Source organism: Schistocerca cancellata, chromosome 5 (assembly GCF_023864275.1).
Source record: "Schistocerca cancellata isolate TAMUIC-IGC-003103 chromosome 5, iqSchCanc2.1, whole genome shotgun sequence".
Classification (NCBI taxonomy): Eukaryota; Metazoa; Arthropoda; class Insecta; order Orthoptera; family Acrididae; genus Schistocerca; species Schistocerca cancellata.
Window position 1 is genome coordinate 493,353,646 of NC_064630.1, and position 17,452 is coordinate 493,371,097.

General features: G+C 41.6%; 1 protein-coding gene across 4 annotated transcripts in view; it reads right to left on the minus strand.

Moving 5' to 3' along the window:
- Positions 1–3,968: 3,968 nt before the first annotated feature.
- Positions 3,969–17,452, minus strand: part of LOC126187477 (conserved oligomeric Golgi complex subunit 6) — a 124,549-nt gene continuing 111,065 nt past the window's right edge. For all 4 annotated transcript variants that reach the window (XM_049928579.1, XM_049928582.1, XM_049928581.1 and 1 more), the window contains exon 10: positions 3,969–4,288. In XM_049928579.1, coding sequence (XP_049784536.1) covers positions 4,058–4,288 — 231 coding nt within the window. In that variant the 3' untranslated portion in view covers positions 3,969–4,057. The remainder of the gene's footprint in view (positions 4,289–17,452) is intronic.

A 17,452-nucleotide genomic window follows, 5' to 3' on the forward strand; every position in this document is an offset into this window, starting at 1 on the left:
ACGACATATGAGGTCTGTTCACAAAATTCCAGAACGTAGTCCACAAAATTTTTCTACTCTTACCTTTTATTTATTGTGCATGGTCTTCTTCGAAATTCTCTCCTCTACAACTGGTACACAGCTCCCAATGTCGTTTCCACTTATGGAAGCAGTCTTGGTATACCTCTTGCTGGATCGCATGAAGCGCCATCTACGAATTTTCTTTTACCTCGTCTATTGTTGCAAATCTTTGTCCTTTCAACAGGATTTTAAACTTTGGAAACAAAAAAAGTCCATATGGGCCAGGTCTGGAGAGTGAGGCAGCTCAGTGATTTCGTTTTCTGTGCAACAGATATGCACCGACAACAATGAGTCTGCAGGTGCTGTTCATGATGCAAGAGCCATGAACTGTTTCGCCACATTTCAGGCCATTTCCTCCACACATTTTGTCGCAGGAATGCAATATGTCCCACTAGTATGATTGATTAACAGTTTGTCCCTGTGGCACAAACTTATTGTGAACTAATCCGACGAAGTCAAAGAAAACTATCGGCATGGCTTTGACATTTGACCTGACCTGACCAGCTTTTATTTGGTCTTGGAGAACCTTCCCAAACCAATGTTAAGGTTGAACTTTGGTCTCAAAATCATAGCTGTAAACCCACATCCTGTCACCAGTTATGATTCTCTTAAGGAACATCTCTTTCTCATTTGTGCGACCCGAAAGTTCTTCACAGATTGTGAAGTGGAGGTCTTTCTGGTCTTGGCTCGTGAGCCATGAGATGAACTTGGCAGCAACACGATGCATTCCAAGATGCAATGTCAGCAGTTCATGACATCATCCAACTGAAAGGTTGTATTTTTCTGCAATCTCTTGGACAGTCAATCTTTGATTGGCACGCACAATTTCATTGACGTTCCTGACATGAGTGTTGTTGGTACATGTCGAAGAGTGTCCTGAACTACGGTCATCTTATCTACATCGGGCCATTTTCAAATCATTTCAACCATTTATAACACCAAGTACAGCTCAAGCATGCATCACAGTAGGCTTCCTGCATCATTTGGCATGTATCTGTAAAGGTTTCCTTGAGTTTCATGCAAAATTTAATGCAGACACATTGCTCCTCCACCTCTTCCATCTCAAAATTTGCAAACTGTGCGACACGACTTCTACTCAATACAGCACTGAACAGCAACTAACAGATATACAAAAAAGAAACTTCTGACTGTTACACATTGAACACAGGCATGTGCAAGGATACCAACCCGATTTCACTCCAACACACCATTGGTGCGAATTACGAATGTTCCAGAAGTTTTTGAACAGACCTCACATGAACATGTTGCTTTTGTGAAATCATTTTCTCAGTGTGGACTTCCCGATACTCTTATCAACATATACAAATACAGTTTCTGTTTTCTTCCCTGTTTAGACTGAAAGACCCCATGATATCAATCAAGAACTGCTTTTGCCTAACTAGAATAAAACAAATCATACCTACACAATCGTGCAACAGTCTGCATACATAGCTAATATGACTCAAAATACTTTTCAATAAACCAAATGTGATTCCACTTGTTAATCTGGCAAGGGAACATATTATCAATCTTCTTGGGACATTTTGACCACCAATACAAATGAATAATAAATGACAATGCATTTTCATTACAATTGGTCAGAGGCTCTGCATCACTCTCAATGATTTACAACGAAACATAACTATGCAATTTACATGGCACAATATCCAAATTACACCCATTGGTTATTCCAAACAAACCTTTGAAAAATTTCTTCAAAAGGTTTCTCAGTGCTCACTTTTAAAATATTCATAAATATCTGTGGTAAATTTCTCTTCATCAAAACAGGTTCAGCAATTTCAAAGGTATCTGCCAACACACAACACAAATGTTCCTTACGACTAATTCTATGAGCATCTGCTGTAAATAGGTAGCTCGCACCTGCCTTTTTATACTGTCCTTGCCTTTGCAACCAGTCTAATTACATGCAGGTCATCCACTGTCACAATTATGTAGCTTGCTGTTATACTAATGCTGGATTAGGTGTCACTAGGTCACCACGAAACCAACAATGCTGTTTTCTGCCATTGGGGGCACCCCATATTGCTATGTGGTGTAGCTCAGCACTGTGTTTTCACAGCTCAATACATGAAGGGAAACTGCCTCCTGTGACAACACACTGCCAGCTCAGGTGGCAAAATTATACTTCGGCACCCTGTATTCTACTGATGCTGCCATCAGTTGAAAGCACTGCTAGTCCACACTGGCCCTTAGCAAGAGCTCTACAAGCTGGAGCTACAAGCCAGATTTGACAGTTCTGGCCTTCGAAAAGGAGCCACTGGGCGAGGCCGCTTGGTGGCTGCCATTGCCTGACATGCCAGGCAGTATCCGAGGGTCCTGAGGTCAACTCTTGGTACCTGCCTATTTCTGCCAGCCACCACAAGCTGCAGGTGTCATACACCAAATCCTGTCTTATCATGGCAGAGCAGACACACTATGTGGTCAGCAAGGATATGAAGACGCCAACCGCTGCCTCAGCACTCCACTGTATGGATGTCACACAGTTCCTGTTGGAGACTGGTCACACCACGATGGTGAGTACTGTACTGATGGTTGGAGTCAAAGTACAAATTGTTCTTGCATTCCTAACTCCATATCCATCACAGCACTTGAGGATCCACCCCACAGGTTGCACTATATGCAACAGTGCCTAGCACGTATCATTGGGGTCACAAGTGCCAATACCATTGAGGGACATTGTGGAGCAAAATTCTCCAGCATCATCTCAGTGTTGTGAGTGAAGATTAACTGTTTTCCATATGATAGGGTTGGGCACAGACTGTTTAACTGCCCAGAGCTTGCACCACAGGATGGGCGGTTTATGCCCGGTTAAGTGTACTCAGAGCTAACCAAGAGTGGCACTAAGTAAGTGTTTCAGATGTGATCAGTGGCAGGAAACATGACTTGTATTGGTAATTGGTTCCTTCCTTGTTAAATTTTCTCTTTTCCCTAAACATAGGCTTTGCAGCATATGAATTGGAGGTTAAGAAAGGTAGCACCATACAGGTGATTCAGACCTTATTGAATCAGAAGATGCAAATGCAGGCAGACCCTACAGAGCTACACAAGTAATTGGATGGATTAAAGGAAGATAGGAGGGAAAAATCCATATATAGTATGTTCGTACCTCTCCAAGACTCTAGCAAAAACAATACTGGTCTCTCCTTTTTCAGGTAATGCAGGAAGGGGCATGATGGTATACATAAACAATCTGTTAACAGCCAAAGGGCTAGGGTATTGGTCAGAAGAGCGAATATTATACACGGACAAGTTACACTTAGGGGGAAACAAACTGTATCACAAATTAAAGAATGTGCAGACATTTGATGCAGTGCTACAGGAGGAAAAATAGTTCTACATATTACATAGAACAATTGAACAATGTGCTGCAAAAATAAGTTCACTGATAACTTTGCAGACAGAATTAGGAAGCTAACCATCAGCACATATCAGTTTATGGACAATGATAATATCAACAGGGTCTTCTTACAAGAGGCAGCACAGAAGGCACCAGCTGCATTTTTAAGAGAGCTGCCACCTGATGTTTCAAGAATGATACAGGCAGAGTTCCCTAAGAAGTTAGTGAAAGCCATAGCCACTGTGATACCATTAGAGGAGACAGATGCTGTAACATGATTTCAGGATAGGAAAGGACCTCTCACTGTACTGATATTTGGAGTAATTGGTCAATAAATGAAGTACAAACTGCCCTTGCACTTCTAACTCTGTATCTGCCACAGTAATGGAGGAACTATCCCATACGCAGCGCTAGAGGCAACAGTGGGAACCATGCATCACCCTTGGCATTAGATTAATTTCTAATTTTTCACTGCTGTCAACAATGATCAAAATCTACTTGAGGAAAAGACACACACTTCAACTCAAGTAGAAAACAAATCAGTTGCTACAATAAACACTTTATTTATATACAGTGGCACACAAAATATGTTTATACAAATCTGTTTACAAATGACAATATGAAAATTGTGTAGTGTTTTCACCCCAGAAGTTTTTCAAGTATCTTCTCTGGTGGAATGGACATTAAAGCATCTGGATTTTGGTACTCATTAGCTGGATTATGAACAGCTTCATATAATTGGCGATAAATAGCAGCTATTACTTCATATGCTCGTCTCTGTACAGCTGTTCGATGGCTGCTGCTAAGAAGCATGTTGACCTGTGGTAAAACAAACACATCTGGCAGGTTGACAAAGTTCTCCAGCTTGCTCTGCAAGGAAAAAAAGAGAAAGGTTTTACATGAAATGTGGAATAATAATTTTAAAAATTACATAAATATATAACTATATTAAGAGAGTGTAAATCTGACATAATTAACACTTTTTTTACTATATTTGTCAAGTAAGTACTGAAATGAGTAAAAAAATAAATAAGGATAAATGTACAGTGAGTTATATTCTTCAACACAGAAACCTTCTGCATCAACACATTGTTGCAAGCACTTTTTCCTGTTTTCATATACCCCCTGGAAGTCTTCAAATGCAAAGGCTATTGAAGCAGCATGTAAAAGTCACTTTTATCACCTGAACTGACCTGAAACAGTGTCCTCATAGGTATCTTTTGATCCGAGGGAACAAGATGAAGCTGTGGGAAGCCAAATATGGACAGTATGATTGTTGATTCTGGATCATAAAAATACATAAGCTCTGGATTGTTAAAGTGTCCAGGTGTCTCGGAGTGAACCTAAGCAATGTTGTGTGGACATGGAGGAGATACAGAGAGACAGATTGTAAAAACATAAGCTCTAGATAGCAAAACAACAATCTACCTATAATCAAGAGAGATTGGAAGGCAATGGCATGTGCAAAACAATATTATGTCATCCTTATTCAACAGATTTATGCCCTCTCACACCTGAAGCCGTTTGTAGTTGAAAAACATTTTGAGTCCAATGAAGAAGTTATGGTAGTTGAACAAGGGCTGTTACCAGACATTCCAGAACTGCACTTCAGCGATGGAATGTACTCCCTAGAAAATGGTGCTCAAAGGGCACTGAACAGAATTGTGGCTAAATCAATGAATAGCTGCATTCTCTCTCTCTCTCTCTCTCTCTCTCTCTCTCTCTCTCTCTCTGTGTGTGTGTGTGTGTGTGTGTGTGTGTGTGTGTGTGTGTGGGGGGGGGGGGGGGTTATTTTAGGGCAAGTTACATATAGCTGAACACAAATGTAATAGCTGTCAGACTGGTTGAAAGTATTGATGTTCAGCTGATTTGAGGTTTGGTTTAAATGTTTTGTGGAGGGTTTCATGGGACAAGTGAGTAGAAAGTTTTTGGGTGGTATTATTGTGATAATAATCCTCTGTTGGAGTTTTACTCTATTATTTTATCTGTTACTATAAACAGTGAGTTGTTTGTCATATGTATATCATTCAAGCAGGTATTTTTTCTTCTTTGATTTTTTGTATGTGGTAATTTTCTTGTATAGTTAGAAGGTGTTTTTTATTGTTGATTCTAATTATTTTCATGTCGTCTTCTCTAGGGGATGGGTTGTGATTGTGTTCTGCAAATGTGGAGTGGTTTGTCCCATACTTGCTGGCTCTCATAGTCATATACCAGAAAGGAGTTGTATATTAATTACAGTGTAATACTTGTGATGGCAGATACACAGGACAAACAGGCAAAACGTTTCATGTCAGATACAAAGAACATATAAGAGCCTGAAAGTATGGGCCAAACCAATCTACATTTGCAGAACACCTAAGATAACACAATCATAAAGTAACCTCTGGAGAGGGGGGAGGGGGGGGGGGGAGGAACCCTCCTAATCCTGTAAATATTCTTCAAAGGTTTGCCATTGAATGACGTTGTGCAAATTCCAAAATACTTCCTCAGCAACTGTCCGACATCTTCATCTGGTTAACCTAGCTGGTGGCTAGGTGCGACTCACGGTATCTGCACTTCAACAACCCTGTATATAGAACACATGTGCAAAGAAAGTGCACACGCAAAAATCATGCATGTGCAACGATTTGCAATAGATGGCGTTATACTCAAATGCCCGCTGCTGACAATCGCAGAGAGGCCCTCCTGCACGTACGCTGTATGCTATGTTTACTAACAGTGTGGCCAGACATCACTCACTACAAAGCCATACTACACCAATATTATGACGGGTCTGTAATCGAAAAAAATCTTGATCTTCTTGTCATGATTTAATAGCAGCCAACGTAGGGTTCCAGGCTATGCTCAGCTGAAATCCCACATTCCTGTTGAGGAGATTATCAGCTGTACAGATATGTATTGCTTCCTTAATGAAGCAATCCCAGAAAGATGATGCTGGGGATAAAACTTCTGTCTTTTCAAAAATCATGCAACGTCCTGTATTCAGACAGTGTTCTGCAATTGCTGACTTTTCCAGTTGACGTAGGCGTGAAAGACACTGATGTTCATTGCAGCATTCTTGTATTGTGCGACATGTCTGGCCCATATATGCCACCCCACACTGACAAGGAATCTTTTACACTCCATGTTTCCTCAGGCCAAGATCATCCTTAACCAAACCCAACAGGTTCCTCAGATTTGCAGTTGGTCAAAAAACACAGTTAATGTCACATCTTCTGAGAACTCCTCCGATTCTTGACATGGCACCAAAATATGGCAAAAAGACCAAAGTGGTGGGTGTCTTTGTATCTTCATTCTGCACCATGGATTGAATGCCCTGGGCCTAAATGCATTGCATAACTGTCTCTCAAAAATATCTTTTGTCAGAACAGTGTGTTCAAATGTTGTATGTCATTTGGCAGGCTTTCTGGAATACATACCACATGCACTCCATGTGAACTAACGTACGTAATGCACTCCTGCATTGTGCAGGATGATGAAAGCTTGTGGCCTGCAAATATAGATCTGTATGCATTGGCTTGCAGTAGACACTGTGTCCCAAGGTTCCATCTGCTTTCCTTTGTACCAAAACATCAAGAACAGGTAAAGTACCATCCTTTTCCACTCCCACTGTGAAGTTTATATTTGGATGGAGTGAATTTAAATTCTGAAGAAATGTAGGCATCAAGTCCATGTGGTCACACCACAAATGTGTCATCCACATACTGCAGAAAACAAGAAGGTTTGAGAGTGGCTGACTGTAGAGCTTTTTCTTCAGAGTCCTCCATAAAATAATTGGCCACCACATGAGACAGAGGGCTTTCCATTCTGACACCATCCACTTGTTCAAAATATTGGTCATGAAATAAAAAGTATGTTGAAGTGAGCACGTGTTTAAATAATGCCACTATGTGCTCCTCAAACTTGTTGCTAATGAGTTCTAAAGACTCCTGCAAGGGCACCTTTGTAAATAAGGACACAACATCAAAACTTACTAAGAGATGCAACAAGTGCTTTCTAAGAGTTTTCAGGTGACCTATGAAATCTTCAGAGTTTTGAATATGATGTTGCACTTGCCTACGAGAGGTCCCAATAGTGATGTCAGATATTCGCCAACAAAATAAGTAGGTACTCCTACTTAAAATGGGATGGAGAGGCACCCCATTCTTATGGATCCAGGGCAGGTCATAGAGTCTAGGAGGAACTGCAGCCTGTTAACACAAAGCATTGGCGACTTGCATTAGAATCAAGCTCTTCCTGATGAGTTGCAAAGACTTTCTCTGTATCCTATCTGTTGGATCTCTTTTTAATTTACCGTATACAGGATCGTCGAGCAGTTTGTATATCTTGCTGTCATATTCTGTGTGTGAGAGAAGCACAGTAGCATTTCCTTTGTCAGCAGGTAAGATGATGAAGCTTCCTACTGTAAACTGTATTGCTGGTCTGCATTGTGATTTTACATTGGTGGGCAATTGACATTTGGCACTGTCCTGTTAATTTTCGCCTGCCCCTGTTCATTCTTATCTTTCTGCATACCATTAGTGCTTCTGTGTTTTTCGTCTACTGTTGATGACGGATGGATGACGGTGAATCCTTCTGGAAGTACTGATTTTTCTATCACATATTTTCCAGCAACATGAATTTAAAGCATTGAGCTTCCCCTCCCTCTTGTTTCTTGCAATACTAATGCCATGACTCTACTTTTAGATACGCATCATCTTTTATTGCATATTATTATTCCATTGCCTAAGTTACGGGTATTAGGTCACTCTTATCTTTATGTTTGTTACTTTACCAGAAATTTTAGTATTTGACATTAGTTTATGTAAATCTAGGGTTTAGGATTTGTACATAAGCAGTGAACTATGAAGATGTGAATGTAAGTGAACGATGAAGAGACTTTGTAGGGTGACTAGTGCATTGTGAATAATTGTGTCCTTTTGTAGGATATAACATTTTCTTTTAGCAAGCACTACAATATTTAGCAAACAGTAATTTTATTACTGGAAATATCGTGTAGATTTTGTTTATGATTAACGAAGTACCAGTGTGTTTAAGACTATTTTTACCAGTATCTCTGAGAGCATTTACAATTAGCAGTTATTTCCAGTGAAAATACCCACTAGTTTAATGTTTAATAACTGAAGTGTTCCTATTAAGTTTTTCAGGAAGTTTTATGCAAAACATACAGTGTAAAAATTAATAAATGAAGAGCACCAGTTTGCCTTTGTTTGTAGAACAAAAGCAAATTGGTGCTCTTCATTTACTATAATGCTGTTCTACCAAGAACTGACAGAAGATTCTGTTAACATGTAAAAATTATTTCATTTTTGAACTGTCTCAACCAAAAAGAGTGTTATTGTAACAAACCCTTTTGACAAATCTGAAGTATCAATAAAAATTTACCCTCTAAAGCTGTAGGTATCCTTCCTGGGCAAGTCTATCCATGAAATAGTGAGGAACCACAGATCCCCATGGCAAAGGGGGCAGGAATGTACAAGACTACTAGCAAGTCTGAGCGTATTTTAGGATTTTTACACAAAAATTTAATTTGAATGCGTCAGCTGTGTCTTCCAAACACTCTTCCAGCTCCACTCCTTGCTCCTGTACAGTGCCTGAGGCATTGGCATTATACCACCCTTTCATCCTTTGCTGACAAAACCAGCTACACATACCACCCACGTTATCAACAGGATATGTGGGAAACAACTCGTGTATGGTTACTGCCTGTGAGAGTAGGGCACAGCTTAGATGCTCTCTTGTGTTTGAGACTTTTTACAGTGCAGACAACTTCATGCTGTCTGCCTCTTGTCTCTCCTAATATTTAGTCATCTACAGAGTGGATGGCTTAGGTCACCCATGTCTGACTCTGTTCTTCAGAAACGGTCACCAGCTAACTTGAACATGGACCACCTCTTCTCACACTTATTATTCCCTCTATTTTACTTGACCACCCAGATTGGCTGTCACCCTCTGCTCCCACCACATGTGAGCCCATCTGTAACTCTTACTTTCAGAATATAACCAAAATTCAGTTAATTTCATTCTTTCATTTCGCAACCACTTCCTTCTGATGTCCATCTTCGACCATTCGGACCAGGCTACCACTTCTGCACCCATACAGTTAACAGGGAGTCTCATAACCAGAAATTATTTTTTCTAAAAAGGAACTGCCCATGTTTTACATTTCAATTAAGTAATGGCAGGCATCCGTGCATCACTGTTTCTGTTCAGGAGACAAGGTGCGTGGGACAACTTTGCACACACTTTTCTCTTCTTCAAAGCATTCTGATGAATGCCTGAACCCTTGATTGAGAAATGTTCACTTTGTTGCTCCATTCCGTTTTGTGACGACAAGTGACACGTTACAGCCACACATCGACTGCTTAACACCCCCTGCTCCCAACTGACTGGATGTATGCACAGCAGTTGTTTTACATTAGTTATTAGTTAAAGCTGTTGTGCTAGTTCTGCGCTGACGTCACCTATGCACCAGGAATGAAATACGTCCCAGAAATCTCTGGACAGGCAGAGTATGTGGCTGTAGTTCTGGTACACATTGAAATCCTTGCACCTCACCACCACAGCACAGTGCTAGATGGAAAAACGGGTAGCTCATTGATAAAATGGAGTCTCAGGCAGTTATCCATTAATATTAATACTAATTATTATTATTTTACTTAAAATTCATTTAGAATTCTCACGAGTTTTATGTGAGGCTGTACTTTTATTTCATAACTATGACAACTTTAATCTTAATGTAATTTATCTATAATAGACTCACATGTGGTATTCATATTGGCTTTATTAATTTGGGATCACTCTGAAAACAGTTACTCACAAGCACAGCACCTAGTGTCTCTGCATATCATTTTGACAAGTTCTAAACACCTTGTATAAGTTCATCAAACACTAAGAATGCAGGTATTCATAACATGATGCCAACAACAATCTGATCTAGACAACACCAGGTTTTGCTTGTGTAACAATTTCATGTTGGCCATTAAGTACATAGTCAGTGTTCATGTCATGTTGTGTCATGTCTGTAATATTCCAAGTGTGTGTCCTTGACAAGCAATTCTGTAACTGTTGGTGCACTTCTGGAAGAAGCGAAGATCTTTTGAGAATCCAGTATCTGTCTTCACAACATTTCCAGTGCTGGTGAGTGAAACATATTTCCAATGTCTATTAATTTCTTTTTTAGTAGATGGTACAGGTCTTCTTGCATCACTACCTACTGCTGACACCTGAGTTTCTCCTGGTGTATACAACTTTCAAATAACTTCTGGGAATTCAGCCAGGTAATACTTTCAGCGACCGCCGATATTTAGGCTGGAGAACACCCTGCCATTTTCAAGGCAAACTGCAATGGACAGGCGGTGTACATGCAAATTTAAAACCTCGGTTCTCGAAGTGAAGCAGGAAAGATAACACACACACACTGAACACTAGTGCCACCAAAGATAACCAAAGTCAGAGCTATCAATAGTGAGACTATGAATTCGCAGGTGAGGTAGCATTGACTCTGTCCCTCTGTTTTTTGACAAGGGAGAGAGCCGGATTCCAAACAGAATGTAAACAGAAACCTCCATCCCTGCTAACGAGGTTGCTCGCTAATTTAATCTCAACTGCCTCCCTAATAACACTGTACCAATAACTGGACGTTCATGCCAATATCTCGGTGTTATATAATAACATGGGGTGACCAGTATCCACGCAATGTTTGGCAATAGCAGATCTACTTGGCTGCTGTAATCTTGTGTGCCGTTTATGTTCAGTACATCAGTCCTCCACAGTCCTGAAGTTTGACCAATATATGCCAGGCCGCAGCTACAAGGAATACGATATACACCCACTTACGCAGTCCAAGATCATCCTTAACGGAACTCAAAAGTGCTCTAATTTTAGATGGAGGTTGGAAAACACATTTCACATTGTATTTCGGTAAAATACGACCGATCTTGTTGGACGTGTTTCCTACATAAGGCAAAAAGGCAGTAGATTTAGGTGTTGGCTCAGAATTATCATCAATCACCCGATGTACAGTTGGTCGATAGCGCAATGCACATTCAATCTGTCTATCACTATAACCATTTTGACGAAATGTAACTTCACGATGGGACAGCTCAGCTGGCAGAGTCTCAACGTCAGAAACATGTGCCCTGTGTACCAAGGTACGAAGTACCCCTTCACGCTGAGCCGGATGGTGACAACTATTAGCCTGTAAGAACAGGTCGGTGTGAGTACGTTTCCTGTAGACTGCATGTCCCAATGATCCATCATCTTTCCTCCTAACCAACACGTCAAGAAAGGGAAGGCAACCGTCCTCTTCCACCTCCATCGTAAAACGAATGTTCGGGTGGATCGAGTTCAGATGTTCTAGAAAGACAATCAAGTTTTCCCTACCATGAGGCCAAACAACGAAGGTATCGTCAACGTATCTAAAGAAACAAGCGGGTTTCAAAGGTGCTGACTCCAATGCATGCTCTTCGAAGTCTTCCATAAACAAATTTTCAATCACAGGAGACAATGGACTACCCATTGCAACTCCATCTGTCTGCTCGTAATACTGGTCATTAAATAAAAAGTAAGTGGATGTCAACACATGCCGAAAGAGATTAGTTAATTCAGCACCAAACCTGGCCTCAATTAACCGCAATGAATCAGACAGAGGAACATGAGTGAAGAGAGAGACCACATCAAAACTCACTAAAATATCTGAGTCATTCAACTGCAGTCCCCCGAAACAACGTAAGAAATCAGCTGAGTTCCTGATATGATGTTCACACCGACCTACTTGTGGACTCCTAAAGTAAAGTGGTTTGTCGCAGGACACTATCAAGAGTCCTAACACCTATAGTGCTGTTCCCCCTAGGTTATATGGCCTTCCGAAGGTTCACAAGGAAGGGGTTCCTTTCCGTCCTATAGTGAGTAACATCGGCGCTCCGACATTTCGTGTAGCCAAGCATCTTGCTTCTCTGTTGAGTCCACAAGTAGGTCGGTGTGAACATCATATCAGGAACTCAGCTGATTTTTTACGTCATTTGGGGGGACTGTGGTTGAATGACTGATATTTTAGTGAGTTTCGATGTGGTCTCTCTATTCACTCGTGTTCCTCTGTCCGATTTGTTGCGGTTAATTGAGGCCAGGTTCGGTGCTGAATTAACTAATCTCTTTCGGCATGTGTTGACATCCACTTACTTTTTATTTAATGACCACTATTACGAACAGACAGATGGAGTTGCGATGGGTAGTCCGTTGCCTCCTGTGATCGCAAACTTGTTTATGGAAGACTTCGAGGAGCGAGCATTGGAGTCGGCGCCTTTGAAACCCGCATGTTTCTTTAGATACGTTGACGATACCTTCGTTGTTTGGCCTCATGGTAGGGAGAATTTGAATGTCTTTCTAGAATATCTGAACTCGATCCACCCGAACATTCGTTTCACGATGGAGGTGGAAGAGGACGGTTGCCTTCCCTTTCTTGACGTGTTGGTTAGGAAGAAAGATGATGGATCATTGGGACATGCAGTCTACAGGAAACACTCACACCGACCTGTACTTACAGGCTAATAGTTGTCACCATCCAGCTCAGCGTGAAGGGGTACTTCGTACCTTGGTACACAGGGCACATGTCATTTCTGACGCTGAGACTTTGCCAGCTGAGCTGTCCCATCTTGAAGTTTAAAATTATAGGCCAATTTCTCTACTCTCATGCTTTGCAAAAATATTAGAAACTATGATGAAAGATAGGCTAATGAATTATTTAAATAAATACAACTTACTGTCTGTTGACCAGTTTGGATTTAGATCAGGGAAAAGCACAGAATCAGTAACAGCACACCTCACAATACACATTCTAGAAGCATTAGATAAAGGGAACTACACAACGGGTATATTTCTTGATCTAACTAAGGTGTTTGATGCAGTAGACCACAACATATTGTTAAATAAGTTAAATGAACTGGGAATAAGGGGACTTATGAAAAAGTGGTTCCAGTCATATCTAAAAAGATAACTGAAATCTTACATATTTCAAGTTACTCAAACTACACTCCTGGAAATGGAAAAAAGAACACATTGACACCGGTGTGTCAGACCCACCATACTTGCTCCGGACACTGCGAGAGGGCTGTACAAGCAATGATCACACGCACGGCACAGCGGACACACCAGGAACCGCGGTGTTGGCCGTCGAATGGCGCTAGCTGCGCAGCATTTGTGCACCGCCGCCGTCAGTGTCAGCCAGTTTGCCGTGGCATACGGAGCTCCATCGCAGTCGCTCCACTGGTAGCATGCCGCGACAGCATGGACGTGAACCGTATGTGCAGTTGACGGACTTTGAGCGAGGGCGTGCAGTGGGCATGCGGGAGGCCGGGTGGACGTACCGCCGAATTGCTCAACACGTGGGGCGTGAGGTCTCCACAGTACATCGATGTTGTCGCCAGTGGTCGGCAGAAGGTGCACGTGCCCGTCGACCTGGGACCGGACCGCAGCGACGCACGGATGCACACCAAGACCGTAGGATCCTACGCAGTGCCGTAGGGGACTGCACCGCCACTTCCCAGCAAATTAGGGACACTGTTGCTCCTGGGGTATCGGCGAGGACCATTCGCAACCGTCTCCATGAAGCTGGGCTACGGTCCCGCACACCGTTAGGCCGTCTTCTGCTCACGCCCCAACATCGTGCAGCCCGCCTCCAGTGGTGTCGCGACAGGCGTGAATGGAGGGACGAATGGAGACGTGTCGTCTTCAGCGATGAGAGTCGCTTCTGCCTTGGTGCCAATGATGGTCGTATGCGTGTTTGGCGCCGTGCAGGTGAGCGCCACAATCAGGACTGCATACGACCGAGGCACACAGGGCCAACACCCGGCATCATGGTGTGGGGAGCGATCTCCTACACTGGCTGTACACCACTGGTGATCGTCGAGGGGACACTGAATAGTGCACGGTACATCCAAACCGTCATCGAACCCATCGTTCTACCATTCCTAGACCGGCAAGGGAACTTGCTGTTCCAACAGGACAATGCACGTCCGCATGTATCCCGTGCCACCCAACGTGCTCTAGAAGGTGTAAGTCAACTACCCTGGCCAGCAAGATCTCCGGATCTGTCCCCCATTGAGCATGTTTGGGACTGGATGAAGCGTCGTCTCACGCGGTCTGCACGTCCAGCACGAACGCTGGTCCAACTGAGGCGCCAGGTGGAAATGGCATGGCAAGCCGTTCCACAGGACTACATCCAGCATCTCTACGATCGTCTCCATGGGAGAATAGCAGCCTGCATTGCTGCGAAATGTGGATATACACTGTACTAGTGCCGACATTGTGCATGCTCTGTTGCCTGTGTCTATGTGCCTGTGGTTCTGTCAGTGTGATCATGTGATGTATCTGACCCCAGGAATGTGTCAATAAAGTTTCCCCTTCCTGGGACAATGAATTCACGGTGTTCTTATTTCAATTTCCAGGAGTGTATACTGTAAAGTATACTTCAGACCCAAATTATGTAAATATAGGTGTCCCACAGGGTAGTGTCCTTGTCCCAATACTATTCCTCATTTACATAAATGACTTCCCTCCGAGCATCAAGCATGGACAAACAATATTGTTTGCAGATGACTCAAATGTTCTAATCAGTGACAAGTCACCAGATGCACTGAAAGAAAAAGCCGAACAAACACTAAACAGTGTACATGAGTGGGCATCCAATAATAAACTAACACTAAATTTATAAAAAAAACAAATGCTGTTAACTTCTATGTCTGCAAAAAACCACACTATAACAACTTTAAGTTAAACAATGAAACTATAGAATGTGTAGACTACACAAAATTTCGGTATGCATGTTGACAGTCAGTTAAAGTGGGAAGAACATATTAAAATACATAGTAACAGAGTCGCTACTGCATGCTATGCTCTTAGAATTGTGACTGCAGTGTGTGATACTAGATGTGTCAGATATGTATATTTTTCTTATATCCACTCTGTCATTACCTATGGAATATTATTTTGGGAAGTCAACTGTAAAAATATTCAAATAGTTTTCAAATTACAGAAAAGAGCAATTCGTATAATAACCAAGAGTGGCAGTAGGGCTCACTGCCTTGAACATTTCCAAAAGCTGGAAATCCTAACTGTCCCCTGTGAATACATTTTTCAAAGTATTATGTATGTAAAAAAAATATTGACTGCTATGTTAAAAATTCTTTAGTACAGAGTTATGAAACTAGAAAATGGTTCAAATGGCTCTGAGCACTATGCGACTTAACTTCTGACGTCATCAGTCGCCTAGAACTTAGAACTAATTAAACCTCACTAACCTAAGGACATCACACACATCCATGCCCGAGGCAGGATTCGAACCTGCGACCGTAGCGGTCGCGCGGTTCCAGACTGCAGCACCTAGAAACACACAGCCACTCCGGCCGGCTATCAATCAATCATTTCGTCATAATGGTTATAGTGATAGACAGATTGAAGTGCGTTGTGCTATCGACCGACTGTACATCGGGTGATTGATGATAATTCTGAGTCAACACCTAAGTCTACTGCCTTTTTGTCTTGTGTAGGAAACACATCCAACAAGATCGGTCGTATTTTACAGAAATACAATGTGAAATGTGTTTTCTGACCTCCATCTAAAATTAGAGCACTTTTGAGTTCCGTTAAGGATGATCTTGGACTGTGTAAGCGGGTGTATATTGTATTCCTTGTAGCTGCAGCGTACTGAGCATAAACAGCACACGAGATTACAGCAGCCAAGTAGATCTGCTATTGCCGAACATTGCTCGTATACAGGTCACCCCACGTTATTATATAACACCGAGATATTGGCATGAACGTCCAGCTATTGGGACAGTGTTATTAGGGAGGCAGTTGAGATTAAATTAGCGAGCAACCTCGTTAGCAGGGATGGAGGTTTCTGTTTAAATTCTGTTTGGAATCCGGCTCTCTCCCTTGTCAAAAAACAGAGGGACAGAGTCAATGCTACCTCACCTGCGAATTCATAGTCTCACTATTGATAGCTCTGACTTTGGTTATCTTTGGTGGCACTAGTGTTCAGTGTGTGTGTTATCTTTCCTGCTTCAGTCCAAGAACTGAGGTTTTAAATTTGCATGTACGCCGCCTGTCCGTTGCAGTTTGCCTTGAAAATGGCAGGGTGTTCTGCCGCCGAAATATCGGCGGTCGCTGAAAGTGTTACCTGGCTGAATTCCCAGAAGTTCTTTGAAAAACTATCTACTACTGTCTAACACTACATTCCCTTCCATCAAAGGTCTTAAATGTGCACAACACAATTAATTATTCAGACTGTATTAATTAAGTTTATGCCTCCGCTTGTCTTATTCATAAACTACTTTATACAGATTCATGCCTCACACATGAAAGTCTGAATTACTAGTTAATTAGAGATTGACAGCATTTTCACATCAAATTACAGCTATTTGCATTTTCTTTTCGTCATGCGGTGAGAATGAAAGACTAATCAGAAAGCAATACTCTGTGTTCTAGGTTACCAAGACGTGGGTAATTTTCAATATACTTGGTTTCTTCTTTAAGACACACAAAGCCGGGCAATGCCACTCATTCATTTACTTGTAGCAAAGCAAGCTGGGAACCATTCCCATTTTGTTTTGTTATTTGGTTCCTTACATTTTTTTAGTGTTAGTGTCATTAGCATTAGTGAGAGATGTGCCATAAGATAAAGCTGTAATTCTGTAATTCTGAGTATAAGACCAGGCCCAACTTTTGCAATATTATGTTAGTCAGAATAATTTCCTAATTAACTTGAACCCTTTCACGTGACTAGGTTTTTTGGAAGCTCTGTTCAATTAACTAATAGTAATTATTTCCTATTCCAGTCACATTGTTGACTTGTAAAAAGAAGTAATTAATATATTACTGATAACGTTAGGAAAATAAACTGCGGAAATCCTTAAAGTATTCTTGTAGCTAATTTCCAAAACATGGTAGGAACATCAGCACTTAATCAGTTTCTGGGTAATTAACACTTTTATTTATGGTATTGTTTATTTAGGTGTTCTTGCATTTCTTCATCAA